The 17973-nt window shown below is 40.8% G+C and overlaps 1 protein-coding gene across 2 annotated transcripts in view; it reads right to left on the bottom strand.

Annotated features, from left to right (window-relative positions):
* Positions 1 to 17973, bottom strand: part of stim2b (stromal interaction molecule 2b) — a 128618-nt gene that overhangs the window by 13901 nt on the left and 96744 nt on the right. For both annotated transcript variants that reach the window (XM_080189133.1, XM_080189143.1), the window contains 6 exons: positions 16662 to 16773; positions 14693 to 14808; positions 10188 to 10365; positions 8488 to 8665; positions 652 to 819; positions 192 to 292 (listed from right to left, as the gene is read on the bottom strand). In XM_080189133.1, coding sequence (XP_080045259.1) covers positions 192 to 292; positions 652 to 819; positions 8488 to 8665; positions 10188 to 10365; positions 14693 to 14808; positions 16662 to 16773 — 853 coding nt within the window. The remainder of the gene's footprint in view (positions 1 to 191; positions 293 to 651; positions 820 to 8487; positions 8666 to 10187; positions 10366 to 14692; positions 14809 to 16661; positions 16774 to 17973) is intronic.

A 17973-nucleotide genomic window follows, 5' to 3' on the forward strand; every position in this document is an offset into this window, starting at 1 on the left:
GACTAACCAGGATTACTCATGGCAGTTTCAGAAACATTTTGTGACTATTCCTGAAAATTTCAACACTCTGGTACACACTTAACACATGTAAAATCTCTAATACATAGAATACTGTCGGCCTGATCAACATCATCGCTACCACTGAGGCTGTGTGTATGATGCTTAGAAAGGGGAGTGAATGTAAATCTTACTTTGCTCCAAGTATTTTGTGATCAACCTCATCGAGGGAGGAACTGTGCGCTACATGGAATGTTCCAAATACAGTATTACGCTTCTTCTTAATCTTCTCTGCCTAAAGACAGAAGTAAAATATTAGCGTCTGCGATAGGCCAGATCAAAGAATATTAAATTGTTGCACAAACAAAATACATAACAGTAAGTAGGTCCATCACAATTGATTAATTGCTTACTCCTGAATTGCCAGGTTTGTTTGAGTTATTAAATAAAATACATATCCCATGATGCTCACGAATTGTCTACTTTCCTCCTTTACAAATTATAGTGACAAATTGTGACTTAACAGGCAGGTACCAAATCACTTTGCACTCAAAACATTAACACTTTCTTCTTTCCACAAATTCAGCCCCCAACTTGCAGACCTTTTCCAGCAGTTTATTTCAGTAAAATACGAAGCCCTAGCATAACACTTACCTCGTCTTTAACGGCATTGAGTTGCAATTCAGCACTATGTTTCTTAATGTTGTAGTACTGAACCTCCACCTCGTGGGTAAGCTGCAACCATTTCTGCAGGGTCTCTGGCAGCGCCCAGCCACTGCGGACTTCCAACTCCTTCTCTGCATTCTTCAGGGCCATACGGACCTACCAATCACACATTAAAATGGGTTACATGTGAAAGTAACACAAATGGCACTAATTGCATTGAAACGAGTGACACAGGACATTCCATTGCCTTATTCTGAGTCACTCTCCCTAGCCACGCAGCAAATTTGATAACCTTGACAGATGTTAAGATTTTATTTCTCCATTTTCTTGCTTTGGGCTTACCAAGTTATGGCACATAGAAACTAGAAGCAGGAATACACCATCCAGCCCTTACAGCCTGCTCGGCCATTCATTTTGATCATCAAATTCAATAATCTGATTCCACCCTCCCCCTTCCTCCCATATCCCTTGATCCCTTTCGCCCCAACAGCAATGTCTAATTTATTTTTTGTGACATGTTTGAGGCACATGAAAAAGGGCTTTTTTAATTCTGCAGAATGATGCTAAGTATGAGAAAACATGGTTGTGAGAAAAAAATCAGAGATATTGAGATGGACGAGAACATGTACTTGAGGCTTTAAAATTATGGGAATTTTTAAAACAGAGCAAATAGAAAAGGTGCTTTTTTCTTTGATTGGGTAGTCAGAAACGATATTAAAATAATATTTCACCTCTCGACCCACGTTAGTAGTCCGCCCATTTAAAAGGATGCCCCTGGGTGTTGGTTGTAGGCTGAGCTGAATTCCAAAGGTATCCATAAATTAATCAAGTTGACTTCACTATCTAGAATATAATACCTTCCATGTTCTACATGCTATCAGGATTCTATCAGATCAGATTGGGATGAGAACTCTCTCTGTTTACTTCCCTAACTCACTGGGCAATAGAACATCACATCTACCAGTTCTGGCTCGATGAACCTTGGGCATCCCAATTTATATTTGCTTTAATGAAATCCCCTGTTCATACAACCTCTTAGTATTCACATTTCATTCATTTCCTCCTAATTATTCCATACTCCCAATAGTTGCAGAATACTAAATTTGTGTCCAGCGTTATTTTAACATTATGTAGTTCATTACATTTGATCAAATAAATCTATATTGGAGGATAAATTTAGTAATATACATATACATATACTGCTGTTCCTCCATTGCCATTAGGTCAGAATCCACTATAGGAGCATGTGTGCCACATGGACAGTATTAGTTCAAGAGGGGGAAAAAAAACTTCACCGTAAAGCTTCTCGAGGGTAATTAGGAACACCACTAAATTCTAGCTTCACAAGTAAAGCACAGACAGAAAAATGCAATAGCTTGAACTCCCTGCAGGGAGGGCTAAAAGAAAAATCAGTGAACTTTGTTAAAAATTGGACACAAGTTTAATACAGCTTTCTCCTCTACTTGTAAATATAAATACCTTTTATATACGTTTTATTGATAGAGTGGCTAGTTCTCATCCTCTCCCTTTTCACCAAGTTAGAATTTGGCCTGGATTTTCCTTCCCTGACATGAGGCCAAATTGTGTTGGACAGGCTTTATATACAACAGGTAGGACCCAATTCATGAATTTTCCCCACCCCCATTCCCAATACCAACTATTTTCATTAGGGCAGGAAAAGGATCAGACTGCGAGCCTACACCCAACTATCATAGGGTTGCCAGCTTCATAGCATAAATCTGCATTTCAGATTTTGTGCAGTTTTCAAAGTTGAGCCGGTTTTGGAAGATGACATCTTTCACATCAACTCAGAGGTGACATGAACTTGAAAGAGGGAACTGTAAGGAAGATAAATTCAAAGGGTGTTACCAAATTCACAATTAAAAAAAAATTCTCTCATGGAACTCACTAGCAAGGCAAGCATTTGGTCCCATCATTAATTGCCTTTTAACTGAATGGCTTGCTAGACCATTCTCGAGGACAGTTAAGAGTTAACCACGTTAGAAGAGCACAGATATCTTTCAGTGTTACATAAGAACAGAAGGAAAAGGACAAAGAGTGGTCCATTCATCTCCTCAAACCTGTACTTCCATTCCGATTGTCACTCTAACTCCATTTTCCAGCATGCCCCTCCCATAACTCTAGACTCCCTTGCTGATCATAAATTTAAAGATTGAGACGCCACTGTTTTCTGTGGCAGATAATTCCAAAGACAAATGGTCCCTTTTTTGTCTCACTTCAGTCTTAGATCAGGGAGACCTAATTTTGTAACTGTGCCCCGAGTCAGCATTAGCAACTGCACCTACGCTTGCCCAAGCCCTGAAATTCCCTTCCTGCACCTTTCCACCTTTACCTTGCTTTCCTCCTTTAGGGCACTTCTTAAAACCTAATCACGCTGAGCAAGCTTTTGGTCATTTAATCTAATATCTCGTTATGTGGCATTGTGTTTCATAACTCTACTGTGAAGCGCCTCATGTTAAAGGTGCTGCTGTTTGAATGTAAGCTGCTGTTGGCTTTAAAGAAGATTTTGAAAGCAAGGTAGGGTGAAAAGACAAACGGATTTAAGGGAGGGGATTCCAGAGAATGAGCTAAGCGTCTGAAAGTCAGATACCAAAGGTGAAGGAAGTGGGGCACGCAGAGACTGGAACCAAAAGAACCTAGAATTCAGTGGGGGAAGAGACTTTCACAGCTACAAAAAAAAACAGGAGATAGGAAAAGGGCAACATGGTGGCACAGTGGTTAGCATTGCTGCCTCACAGCTCCAGGGACCCGGATTCAATTCCGGCCTTGGGTCACTGTTTATGTGGAATTTGCACTTTGTCTGTGAGAGTTTCCTCCAGGTGCCCCAATTTCCTCCCACAGTCCAAAGATGTGCAGGTTTGATTGGCCACGCTAAATTGACCCTAGTGTCAGAGGAATTCGCAGAATAAATATGTGGAATTTAGGGAACAAGGCCTGGGTGGGATTGTGATCAGTGTAGACTTGAATGGTCTCCTTCTGCACTGTAGGGATTCTATGGTTCTATGAAAGATCACGATTCTGGAAGGATTTTAAAACAATGAAAATGCCAACTTTTACCAATCCAGTGCAGCTAAACTAGATGAGTAAATGAGACAGCATTAAATAATCCTGACCAATGGAATTTGTTGATTTACTGTTTGGAAGTCATCAAGGCAATATGCACATTTATCTGTGTTTGTATTCTGAGGATACCTTTAAAAATCACTTACATGAAAAAAAACAAACAAATTATTACAAATGTTCAGCATAACTTCAAACTACTTCCTCATCATATAATGCATTCAAATTACTATATATTTTAATTATTTTGCAAGCTGCACCACACAAGTTTTGACCTTTGGAAAACATTTCTTGTTTCTTCATCAAAAATTGAACAGACTTACAAAGACTGCAATTATTTTCCTCTTGTACTACTGCAACAGCTGAATTTCCGGTTATACGAGGTCTGCCGAACAGCATACACAATGTTTTTTTTTAAAGCCACTTATTTAGGTCACCTTGTTACAGTTACCAGTAAGTTTTATATCAGGATGTGCATTCAGCATTTCATGTTTGCTCTCACCACCATAAACTTCAAGGAAGCATAATCTTAAAATTAGAGCTATCTAGGCCATTCAGGCACAAAATTCAGAGCAATAGTTTCAAAATACTACTTCAATTGAGTGCTTAGTGTAATGTGTCCCACCCGGGACTATTACTGGGAAACTGGTTCACAATTAAGTCAGCCCATGAACAAGATGTTGCCAATCACTTAACAAAGAAAATCCAGCAAATAGGGTAAATTTCACCTGCACCACCTGAGCAGAGGGGAGCATACTGACAGCCCATTGTAGAATGGGCGTTAGAATAAGGTACAGCTAATGTAGGTTGGGAGGACTTACGTTTGCTCAATAAAAAGTCTAAGACTTGTGTTTGTGTGTCTATGTATGTATAGTCAAAAGAGTTGAGTCAGATCATTCAAGAATGAAACTGGGAAATATTTCTTCATGTAAAGGGTGGTAGAAGTTTGGAACGTTCTTCCAAAAATAGTAATTGATACTAAATCAATTGTTAATTTAGAAACAGAGATAGATTTCTTTTATCCACATGTATTAATGAATAGCAGACAATTGTGAATATATGGAGTTAGGCTGTAGGTTGGTCATGCTGTTATTGAATAGTGGTAGAGGCTTGATGGGCTAAATGGCCTCTTGTTCCCAAGCAAGGATGATGATGCTTAGTGGTAAATGACTGAATTCATTCCTTCTCAGAGTTGAAAAGTTTACTGTGATTGAAAATGATCCTCTTTGTTTCTAGTCAGATTTTAACCTCCCTCACCTGAAGATTCGTAGTTCTGACTGGAGCAATGGATATGTAAAATAGAAAAAATGAAGAACCGTAATATTTTAAGAAGTGGTGTTCTGCATTTTTGGAAATCCCTATAAATTGTCAAATTTGCTTTCGGCTTCAGTTTTAAAGGAGTGAAGTCTGCTTTTAAAGAGGAAAGTAATAAACACGAAAAAAATGAAAGACTTGTATTTTCACACCTTATGATTTCCCAGAGCAATTTTGCTTCCTCAGTGAAAACAACAGCCTATCCTGATCTTACGGGGGTGGGGCTTGAATGTCTGAACCTCTTGACAAGAGACAAGTGTACCACTGCTGACCTAAGGCTGGTAAAAAATTCTAAAACAGCAATATCTACATAATTTGTTTTAGCAGAAACTGTCTAGTAATACAAATGACCCATGTTGCAGTGAATTTACACCATGCATTTGTAGAAAAGGGCAAAAGAGTAGCTAAGGAGAGAGTAGGACCTGCTAAGGATCAGCAAGGTCATCTATGTGCAGATCCATAAGAGATGGGTGAGATCCTAAATGAATATTTCTCATCAGTATTCACTGTTGAGAAAGGCATGCATGTTAGGGAACTTGGGGAAATAAATAGTGATGTCTTGAGAAGTGCATATATAACAGAGGAGGTGGTGCTGGAAATCTTAAAGCACATCAAGGTAAATAAATCCCCAGGACCTGATGAAGTGAATCCCAGGACACTGGGAGGAAATTGTGGGTCCTCTAGCAGAGATATTTGAATCATCAATAGTCAAAGGTGAGGTGCCTGAAGATAGGAGGGTGGTAAATGTTGTGCCTTTGTTTAAGGGCTGCAGTGAAAAGCCTGGGAATTACAGGGCAGTGAGCCTCACATCTGTAGTGGATAAGTTGATAGAAGGTATTCTGAGACAGGATCTACAGGCATTTAGAGATAGAACATAGAACATAACAGCGCAGAACAGGCCCTTCGGCCCACGATGTTGCACCGACCAGTTAAAAAACAATGACCCTCTAACCTAAACCAAACCCTTACCATCCATAAACCTATCCACGGATCTCTTAAACGCCCCCAAACTAGGCGCATTTACAACTGCAGCAGGCAGGGCATTCCAATCCCTCACCACCCTCAGGGTAAAGAACCTACCCCTGACATCCGTCCTATAACTACCACCCCTTAATTTAAAGCTATGCCCCCTCGTGCTAGCTTTCTCCATCCGAGGAAAAAGGCTATCGCTGTCCACCCTATCTAAACCTCTAATCATCTTATATGTTTCAATAAGGTCCCCTCGTAGCCGCATTCTTTCTAACGAAAACAACCTCAAATCCCTCAGTCTCTCCTCATAGGACCTCCCCTCCATACCAGGCAACATCCTGGTAAACCTTCTCTGCACCCTCTCCAAAGCCTCCACATCCTTCCTATAATGTGGGGACCAGAACTGCACACAATACTCCCAAGTGCGGCTGCACCAGAGTTTTGTACAGTTGCAACATGACGCTGCAGCTCCTAAATTCAATCCCCCTATCAATAAACGCCAAAATCCCCCTACCAATAAACGCCAAGGACCGATTAGGGATTTTCCACTGTGAGTGGAAACGTCGTCTCACAAATTTGATTGAGTTTTTTGAAGGGGTAACCAAGAAGGTAGAAGAGGGCAGTACGGTTGATGTTGTCCACATGGACTTCAGCAAGGCCTTTGACAAGGTACCATATCATAGGTTGTTGCATAAGGTTAAATCTCATGGGATCCAGGATGTGGTAGTCAAGTGGATACAAAATTGGCTCAATGACAGAATGTGGAGATCCCAACGTTGGACTGGGGTAAACACAGTAAGAAGTCTCACAACATCAGGTTAAAGTCCAACAGGTTTATTTGATGGCAAAAGCCACCAGCTTTCAGAGCGCTGCTCCTTCGTCAGGTAAGTGAGAGTTCTGATCACCAACAGGACATATAAAGCCACAAACTCAACTTACAAAATAATGATTGGAATGCGAGTCTTTACAGTAATCAAGTCTTAAAGGTATAGAAAATGTGAGTGAAGAGAAGGTTAAGCACGAGTTAAAGAGGTGTGCATTGTCTCCAGATAGGACAGTTAGCGAGATTTTGCAAGCCCAGGCAAGTTGTGGGGGTTACAGATAATGTGACATAAACCCAAGATCCCGGTCGAGGCCGTCCTCATGTGTGCGGAACTTGATTATCAGTTTCTGCTCAGCGACTCTGCGTTGTTGTGAGTCACGAAGGCTGACTTGGAGAACGTTTACCCGAAGATCAGAGGCTGAACGCCCATGACCACTGAAGTGTTCCCCAACAGGAAGAGAACACTCTTGCCTGGTGAATCACCTGCTGGACTTTAACCTGATGTTGTGAGACTTAATGACAGGAGACAGAGGGTGGTTGTAGAGGGTTGTTTTCAAACTGGAGGCCTGTGACCAATGTGTGCCTCAGGGTTCAGTGCTGGGTTCACTGTTATTTGTCATTTATATTAATGATTTGGATGAGAATTTAGGAGGCACGGTTAGTAAGTTTGCAAATGACACCAAGATTGGTGGCACAGTGGACAGTGAAGGTGGTCATCTAGGATTGCAATGGGATCTTAATCAATTAGGCCAGTGAGCTGACGAATGGCAGATGGAGTTTAATTTAGATAAATGCGAGGTGATGCATTGAATCAGGGCAGGACTTACTCAGTTAATGGTAGGGCATTGGAATGAGTTATAGAATAAAGAGATCTAGGGGTACAAGTCTTTGAAAGTGGAATCACAGGTGGACAATGGTGAAGAAGGCATTTGGCATGCTTGGTTTCATTGGTCAGAACATTGAATATAGGAGTTGCAACGTCTTGTTGAAGTTGTACAAGACATTGGTAAGGCCACACTGTGCAGGTCTGGTCACCCTATTATAGGGAGGATATTATTAAACTAGAAAGAGTGCTGGAAAGATTTACTGGGACGCTACCAGGACTTGATGGAGAGGCTGGATAGACTGGGACATTTTTTCTCTAGAGCATAGGAGACTTAGGGGTGATCTTATAGAAATCTATAAAATAACGAGGGGCACAGATCAGCTGGATGATCAATATTTTTTCCCCAAAGGTAGGGCAGGCTAAAACTGGAGGCATAGATTTAAGATGAGAGGGCAGAGATACAAAAGGGTCCAGAGGGGCAATTTTTTCACAGAGGGTGGTGAGTGTCTGGAACAAGCTGCCAGAGATAGTAGTAGAGGCAGGTACAATTTTGTCTTTTAAAAAGCATTTAGACAGGTACATGGGTAAGATGGGTATAGAAGGATATGGGCCAAATGCAGGCAATTGGGACTAGCTTAGGGACTTAAAAAAAAAAAGGGCAGCATGGACAAGTTGAACCAAAGGGCCTGTTTCCAGGTGGTAAACCTCTTTGACTTCATGACCTCTTAAATGTGGCTGGTTTTCATTTGCCTCAGTTGTCACCATTTTTAATTTACATCAACTCTTTTAATTAAAAAAAAAGCATTTGCACCTGTACAAGCTCCTCTTCTGCGTACTTCAGCCGGCTGAGTTCAGTCTCTGAACCCTCTCGCAGTTCCCTCAGGCGCTGAGCCTCCCGCTTGGCATCATTTATTTCTGTTTTCATTTTTTGTTCTAAATTTTGCTTCTCCACTTCCACTGTTCTATTTTCTTCCTGAGCTTTTTGAAGCCTGCACCAGGGTGAGAGAAGTAACAAAAATAAATAAATAAAATGTTCTCTCTTCACAAAAGCTGCCACTTATAAAAATACAGTCTCTCCCTTGAGCCGTCCCATTCTTCATTTGGCATGCAATATTGACAAGTAGAGATCATGAACTGAGCAGAGTTGAGCAAGGGTCAAGTCACTGAATAAGCGTAGACTTTATTCGCAATAACTAATGTGATGTTGCTATAAATGCAATAGGGGAAAAAAGATCTGCAAGTTGCCTGAAGATTGACATAATTTGGAGCAGATACACTCTCAGTGTAAAATGCTGTTAGGATGAACCTTTTTTTAAAATTCAGTTGTGGGCGTCGCTGGCTTTCCAGCATTTATTGCCCATCCCTAGTTGCCCTTGAGAAGGTGGTGGTGAGCTGCCTTCTTGAATTGCTGCAGTCTATGTGCTGTGGGTTGACCCACGATGCCATTAGCGAGGGAATTCCAGGATTTTGACCCAGCGGCTGCAAAGGAACAGCAATATATTTCCAAGTCAGGATGCTGAGTGGCTTGGAGGGGAACTTGCAGGTCGTGGTGTTCCCATTTATCTGCTGCCCTTGTCCTTCTAGATGGAAGTGGTCATGGGTTTGGAAGGTGCTGTCTAAGGATCTTTGGTGAATTGCTGCAGTACATCTTGTAGAGAGTACATACTGCAGCTACTGAGCATCAGTGGTGGAGGGACTGAATGTTTGTAGATATGATGCCAATCAAACGGGCGGCTTTGTCCTGGATAGTGTCAAACTTCTTGAATGTTGTTGGAGCTGCACCCATCTAGGCAAGTGAGGAGTATTCTATCACACTCCTTACTTGTGCCATGTAGACGGTGGATAGGCTCTGGGGAGCCAGGAGATGAGTTACTCACTACAATATTCCTAGCCTCTGACCTGCTCTTGTAGCCACTGTGTTTATGTGGTGAGTTAGTTGAGTTTCTGGTCAATGGTAATCCCAAGGATGTTGACAGTGGGGGATTCAGTGATGGCTAATTGGAAATAGGGGCTTTTAACTGAGAATCAAATGCCACTTTTCAAGCATCCATTTAAAATATTTTAATAGAATTCATACCCATTTAACTCTGGGGTCAGTTGTTGTATATGAGAGTTCAATGTTTTCTTCATTCACTACTACATGAAGTTCTGGATAAAGTGGATTCAGCATATTGCTCAAGGAAGATGCCACCCGTTAGGAAACCATAGCAAAATGGAATTTAAAAAATAAATCACCATAACCTAGCACACTTTTAAACAGGTACGGCAGAAGAGATGTGGAAATACGAACATCTACTTACTAACAAGTATTTTATGAATCTCTGCCCTAAATCAAATCAAGAGAAATAAATATGCCACAACTCAAGACTTAAGGCCTACACCAGGTATAAGCTGTGACAGGAAAGATCACTTTCTCTGGAAATACATGCTCCACTCATCTGTACTTACCTTTGGAAAGTAAATTTTGAGTATCTGGCATGGATTTTATTCCTACTTTTGCTCTAATCTCACCTCGCTTGAAATTCCATCAGGCTTTCCTCTGCTCTGTGCAGACTGTCCAGTTCTTTCATCATCTTTGCAACATGTTCTTTTGAATTTCTGTTCTGTGTGTATGCAAACCAACAGCCACCAATACCAACCACCATGGAAACAGCAAGAATAAAATCCTTCAACCAATTGTGGCGAGGGCCTGCAAAGTAGAAACCACCGTGAAGGCAAAGTTCAATGAGCCATTAAACATCTTTGAACAGTTTCAATAATTTAATCATTCAGCTATTTCTCTTTCAGCACCTGGTTTTAAAGTTACATTAATTTTTCATTCAGTGCATTCATCTTAAATATGTAATTTCTTTTAGTCTGACATACTTACTAGGAACATATATGTGCACAGAAATGTGAATATACAAATATTACAAAGGGAACCAATATACAGTAGAAGTTTACTGCAATACCAACCCAACAATTTGACTACATTGTTTACTATGGGGAAAGGACAGTTTAGATTGTAGTATTGACAATGATGGCTTTGAGTGGATAAATCTAAAAATCTGAATGTTTGTAGACATATTAACATTGAGTATATTTTTCAATTTGATAGTTGCCGTGAGGAGCACTGGCCACCAAGGGTGCACTCGTGTTTAGCTTCCTAGTGCTAGCTTTTATTTGATTCAGTTTTACAAAATAACTCAACTTCTCAGACTTGCCATGTTGAGACTAGAACTCACATTCAGATTGTTAGTCATTCTTCTGACTAGATTACTCATCCAGAATCAAAGCCACTACATTACCATACCCTTGATATTAGGCCCACTGTGCACAATCTTTAAACAAATAATGGGCCAGATCTTCCTACAGTTGTAGGTTAGGAAATGTCCACCATGAATCTAGTGTGTTGATCTCACCATTTGTAAGTTGCTCTAAACTTTCTTCCATTTCTAATTAGAATGCATCACAGGCAACAGTGCTAACCACTTGCTAACAACGCTAAGGACCTTGGGTAAATGTCCACATGAAGTTTGCTCATTCTTCCGATGTCCGCATGGGGTTTCCTTGGAAGTGTTCTGGTTTCCTCCCACAGTTCAAAGATATCTCAGTCAGGTGGATTGCCATGGTAAATTGCCCCCTAGTGTCTCAGGATGTATAGGTTAGGGGATTAGTGGAGTAAATACATGGCGTAATGGAAATAGGACCAGGGTGGAATACTCTGTTCAAGAGCTGGTACAGACTCAATGGGCTGAATGATTTCCTTCTGCACCATAGGGATTTTATGGCTCAACAATGTTGATGAGCAAAAGTGGTGCCATTTTCCCTGTGATTCGATGAATAAACAGGGTCGCAATCTAAAACTGCGAAACAAGCTATCACACAATGCTGAAGCATGGTGCAAATCAAAAACACTACTCCCATCACGTCAATCACCTCTCAAAGAAATGGCTGACTTCCCTTCAGACTGTGTTGTTACAGTACCAGAAATTTGAGATCCTATGTGCTGCGACTCTGTTTAATCGTGCAACTCAGTTTTATTTTAAAATTATAAATCTCAATGCTGCCCGGACATCAAGCACAGTAATTTTATATTAAAGCGGCAGCACCATGAAACTGGTGATCATCCAGCAAAATCATGATGCATTTTCTTTGTTTTCTTTAGAGAATGCAGCTACAAAAATTAGATTCCAACTGTTTTGGGTTAAAATTATGTGCTTGGCACATTAGCATCTCTGATGCACTTTCTCATTGTGTGTGGCTCTGCAGCAGGAATAAAGAATTTGAACTGTGAGGCGAAGTAGGAAGGAGGTTCCAAAAATGGAACTTCCTGGTTCCCACGAACAACCACGTTTTAGGTGAGTTGGTTAGAGCTATCCAGACAACTATTTTTGGATGGGATATTCATGCAACCAAATTTATTTGCAGGCCGGGTAAAATGCCCTTGGGTTTTGTGGTCATGCCAGAGGCCACGTTACGGCAGCTGTTTTTCTCAAAGTTAGCCATGTGCTGAGACATGCATTCTACAGCCAAAGTCAAGTTACTGAAAAAGATGCCTCAAACAGCTCAGAGAGCTCATCTTCCAATATCCTTCAAGAAGAGCAAGAGAAGAAAATTTAGTGACTCAGATCCTATAGAACGCATAAAGTCTGTGTATGGGGAGGATGGAAGAGCAAACACTACCATTAGAGAGTTATAATCACTTTTCTGGCTAACAGTAATGGCCAAATAAAGAATAAGTGCAGCAAGCTCATTTGGAAAGCAGCGTAACAGTAATAGCAATAATACTATTTGTTAGACGATTTTCTTTAGTCCTGTTCGGTATCTGGGCCAACGATTCAGTGCATGGCAGCTAAAGATCACTGTGATTGTTAGCAAGTGATTCAATGTACTCGTCAATGAAAATGACTGAAAAAAATCGTGGTGGCAGAATTATCACCTTTGCAATTTATAGCTGAAGATTAATGTCTGCGTGATTGGGACAGAAGGATCTATTTTATTTCCACAGTCTGCAGTAGCCAGGATTTAGACAGGCAAGATCAATCCATCACACAGCACTGCCAGAATTGTAATGAAGCGCAATCCTGTTTGGTTTTATTGTTTTAAACAAATCCATCTCAAGTTCTCAGCAATTTTTGAAGAAGCACATAAGACGTTTTTGAAAAATAATTGAAAGCGAGGAGCTCCACCTGGAGGTGGCAATGTTGAAGATTTTGCGGATGCTTCTGTTCTTACACAACCCTTACTCTTATCTCATGTTTCTCTAGAAGTGGAACCTGCATTTACATTGAAGGCTTAGTAGTTTTCCACTTCCTTGCATTATATTCCCTTAAATTTACATCTGTTAGTGTCATTATTAATTACAAAATACTTGGAACAAAAAAGCTCCTATGTCTTACGTGTTATGGTCTTACAGAACAAGAGTAAGATACTAAATTCTCCTCAATGTTAAGCTCAGTTGCTCGCAGGATTTTAGCTGAATTGTTTGATATCTAATAACGTTAGTAACAGTGGAGAAATATTTGAGATTTAACTCACTGCAAAATGCACCATCCCACCCATAAAAAATGCATCTTTTAATCCTAGACCTGCAAATTTTCTGGCTTTTACTCTCACCATGGCTACTTAGCTTCTGTTTTCTGCAAGGGCAGACGTAATAACAACTCTGCATCGTCACAACACATGAGAGTTTGGGACTGCAAGCTCAGCTCCAGCAAGGCCTGGTGAGGAACCAAGTTATTCTCATATACATTTAACAACAATTGAACAATGGGGTGCAAGATTCATAAAAATGTAAATTAGTACAAATATTTGCAATTCTGATGCCAATAACACAATGTGGAAAGCTCATCCTTTTCAGCAAGATTTTGTCCTTTTTGAAGAAAGGAAAACTGGCACTTTTGTTCAGATCACAACCTTTATTGCCAATAGCAGATGAGGCTGTTATGGTATTCGGAATATGTTTGGTGAAACTGTTTCAAAGCTGTGCAGAACTTTAATGAAGTCCACAATTCTGCTATTTGTTGTTAAGTTTCATCGTGGCTCAAACATTCTCACTATTTGGCTCATTTTATAGGAGATGCTTATAAACATAGTCATCCTTGAAATTCGCTTTGTGCCTTAATTACTTAAAGGAAAACTATGACTGTTCGTAATAATTTAAGACTACAGCTTCAAGGCCTGGTACTGTTTTTGTGTGATGCAACTGATGGCTAGTAAGCTTGTCAAAACTATTTGTCTGATGTTTCTGTAGAGGATCTTCAAAATTTAAGCCACAACTTTGCCGAAAACCGTAACAAAATTAAAGCTCCTTTCACTGATTTTTCACCGAAATTACAGAAAATGGTTCGCAGAAATTCAACCCCATTATATCAAGAGGGTCCAAGCACCATTAAAGTATTAGATGTGTAGCAACAGTGCCACCTAATGGGGAAGCAATTATTCTGACTGGGGCATACAATGCTCATTTTCAGCCTCTCTCTGGTTGCATGTTCTCCTGACTTTTTAAAAACAAAATTCAAGCTTTTAACTTTAGATACAACTGACTAAAGGTGGGGTAACACAGCAGCCAGAATCCATCAATTCCATTCACACTCAGTATCTACCTTCAACGAGTGACGGTTCAGCAAATTTATCCAATGAGTAGCCAAGTCATATAGACCAACGAGTTCCCAACAATAGCGCACTGGACAGGTTAATGTCAGCCAATAGCAGCAGCAACAATACTATAATCGACCTCAGCTCACCTGAGGTATGAAGGAGAAGGGCAAAACAGACCTTTCCACTTCTGGTCAACGTCACCATGTGTCAACTTGGACACCTCACCTTGCTGCTTTAGGTAGCAGCCTGCTAATTAGGAACAGGACGAATGGTGTAGTTGGGGGGTGCTGGGGGGCGGGGAAGACAAACGGCGCAGTGGGGGGGGGGGGGGGGGGGTGCGGTTTAGTTGGGGTGGGGTGAACGAATCCCCATATCAACACACAAAAAGCTACTGAACATTTTAACAGAATTGGGCAAACTTAATAGACACTCACGTATCGGAGCTCCAAACAACACAGCATCCAGTGCCTTCAGCTGAAGCTTCTGTCTGTGACTTCGGTCAGTGATTTTTAAATTTGAGATCATAAAAGGAATCTCATTCACGGCTAACCTGTAAGATAAACACAGTGACTTCAAAACATCATACACGGTGGGCAGCACGGTGGCACAGCAGTTAGCACTGCTGCCTTACAGCACTGGGGACCCGAGTTTGATTCCTGGCTTAGGTCACTGACCGTGAGGAGTCTGCACATTCTCCCCGTGTCTGCATGGGTTTCCTCTGGTTTTCTTCCACCTTCTAGCATCCAGAATTAATGGGTTTGCTCAGGCTAGGTTGGAGTAAAGGATTGGGGCATTCGGTGAGGTTAAAGACGTGAGAGTGGAAGACATGCTGGTTGTCCGTGCCAAATTCTCCCTCAGCGTACTCCAATAGACGCCGGAGTGTGATGACTGGGGCATTTTCACAGTAACTTCATTGCAATGTTAATGTAAGCCTTATTGTGACTAATAAATAAACTTTCAACTCGAACGTTCAACTTCCAACTAACAGCGCGATAACATTGTATAGATCAATTTACATTGCAATGTAAGACAGCTTGCTTTTTCACTACTTATTTTGGTTCCTTTCTCTGTTCTTATAAAGCTTAGTTTTTTGCTGGGCTGAAGTTCCACTGAAGTGACTAGCCTTCTAAACTTTCACCAAATTGACCAGTCTGGACACGGGCCTTGAAGACAAGTCTCAGTGATCTGGTTTGACTTGAGTGCATCACTGCCGGGCTTGATGCCATCCTCTCAACAAATAAAAATTCACTTTCCAGTAACAGTCTCTAGGTGAGAAATTGGGCTTGCAGAACTTGTGCTAAGGCAGTACAAGAGCACTTAAAGGTGGCAGTGGTGCACAAGCACACATCTGTAGTAAATTGTTCTGGGCACCATGTTGCTGAGGACATTAGCACACATGCAGTGATCCTCCATTAGAGGTGTGCAATTTGTTGCCCATTTTTTTTTATTGATACCTTTCGGTACTTTAATTCTAATTTTTTAAAAAAAGCCAGAATCAAAGCAAGTCCAATCATGCTCCCCATGAGGGGCAAAAGATCCAAGTTGACAAGACATTGTACCCCACCCTGCGCTCAATCAAACAAGATCCAAGTTGACAAGACACTGCATCCCATTTTGGGTTTTGATCTAATGCTTCACCTTAGCCAAAAGGACTAGATGGCTTGGAAAAACCGAGAAACCTCACCAAATGCCCTGATCCTTCACTCTAACCTAGGCTGAGCAAACCCATATTCGTGTCATGTCATGAAACTGTCTAGTGACTGTTGGTTAACTCTGGATCCTAGAAGGTTTTTGTCTTGCAATAACAATTATGGATTGTTCAGTAAAATCAATTAATTTCAGAAACAATTTGCATTTCAGATCAAGTTAAAATTTTAAAGGAAAGGACGGACCTGTGTTTATATGTAAGGTGCCTTTCAAACCTTCAGGGTACCTCAAAATACATCAGTGCAACGATTTACTTTCGGAGTATAGTCACTGCTCTCTTTAATCAGAGAAAACAACTATTTTTCACAAGTTGTTTTGGCAGTCTCAACTGGGGGATAAGACGTTGGCCAGAATACTGGTAGGAGTGCCTGCTCCTCTTCTTCAAAAAAAGCAATGGGATCTTTTATATTGCACAGAGTGAACAACTGAGAACACCACTGTTGCTGGTCTGGAGGCTAAGTACAAACAGATGAGCCTGCTCCAGTCTGTAAATTAATACAGCTCCATGAAGACAACTCTATATCATTTTTTTTTAAATGAAGCTATTGAGTTAGCCTCGCATTTCATAAAAGGAGGAATTAACTTGAGTTTGAGATGGCTTTACATCATCTTCTCCAGCCTTTAGTTTGGAAGTCATTTCCATCATACACAGACAAACAGAAAATCTACCAGTCATCTGTTTCCAACAAATCTAACCTGGGTAGGTCAACTCCACGAATATTATTTTCCTGGAAAACCTTGGCGTATTGCGGCAATTCCACAAAGTGAATTAGCCAGTCCATTGTTTCATCTACTGTCCAATTGTATACTGCAAGAGAAAAAAAAAAGCACACTTAATGATATATCAAATATAACTATATAGGATTACAATAGGATATAGAACACAGAAACAGACCATTTGGCCCAACCAGTGTTTATGCTCCAAATGGGCATCATCCCTTCCTTTCCCATCCAAACATCTTCATAACCATCTATTCCCTTCCACCACATATGTTTGGTTAGATTCTCCTTAAATACATTTATATTATTTTTGATTTGATTTATTATTGTCACATGTATTAACATACAGTGAAAAGTATTGTTCCTTGCACACTATACAGACAAAACATACTGTTCATAAAGAAGGAAACTGAGTGCAGAATGTAGTATTACAGTCATAGCTGGGGTGTAGAGAAAGATCAACTTAACGTAAGGTAAGTCCATTCAAAAGTCTGACAGTAACAGGGAGAAAGCTGTTCCTGAGTCGGTTGATACGTGACCTCAGACTTTTGTATCTTTTTCCCAAAGGAAAAAGATGAAAGAGAGAATGTTCAGGGTACGTGAGGCCCTTAATTATGCTGGCTGCTTTGCTGAGATAGTGGGAAACGTAGACAGAGTCAATCGTTAGGAGGCTGGTTTGCATGATGGATTGGGCTACATTCACAACCTTTTGTAGTTCCTTGTGGTCTTGGGCAGAGCAGGAGCCATACCAAGCTGTGATACAACAAGAATGTTTTTTATGATGCATCTATAAAAGTTATTGAGAGTTGTAACTGACATGCCAAATTTCCTTAGTCTTTTGAGAAAGTGGAGGCATTGGTGGGCTTCCTTAACTATAGTGTCGGCATGGGGGGGGGAACCAGGACAGGTGGTTGGTGGTCTGGATACCTAAAAGCTTGAAGCTCTCGATCTTTTCTACTTCATCCCCACTGATGTAGAAGGGGCATTTCTCCTTTACACTCCTGAAGTCAATGACAATCTCCTTCGTTTTGTTGACATCGAGGGAGAGATTATTGTTGTTGCACCCACTTCACCAGATTCTCTATCTCATTCCTGTACTCTGTTTCATCATTGTTTGAGATCTGACCCACTATGATACTGTTGTCAGCAAACTTGAAAACCGAAGTGGAGAGGAATTTGGCCACACAGTCATAAATGCATAAGAAGTATAGTAGGGGGCTGAGAACAGCCTTGTGGGGCACCGATGTTGGAGGATGATCGTTTCTATTCATTTCTATCACTCGCTGTG

This window comes from Carcharhinus amblyrhynchos, chromosome 1 (assembly GCF_965287045.1).
Source record: "Carcharhinus amblyrhynchos chromosome 1, sCarAmb.v2.hapA, whole genome shotgun sequence".
Lineage (NCBI taxonomy): Eukaryota > Metazoa > Chordata > Chondrichthyes > Carcharhiniformes > Carcharhinidae > Carcharhinus > Carcharhinus amblyrhynchos.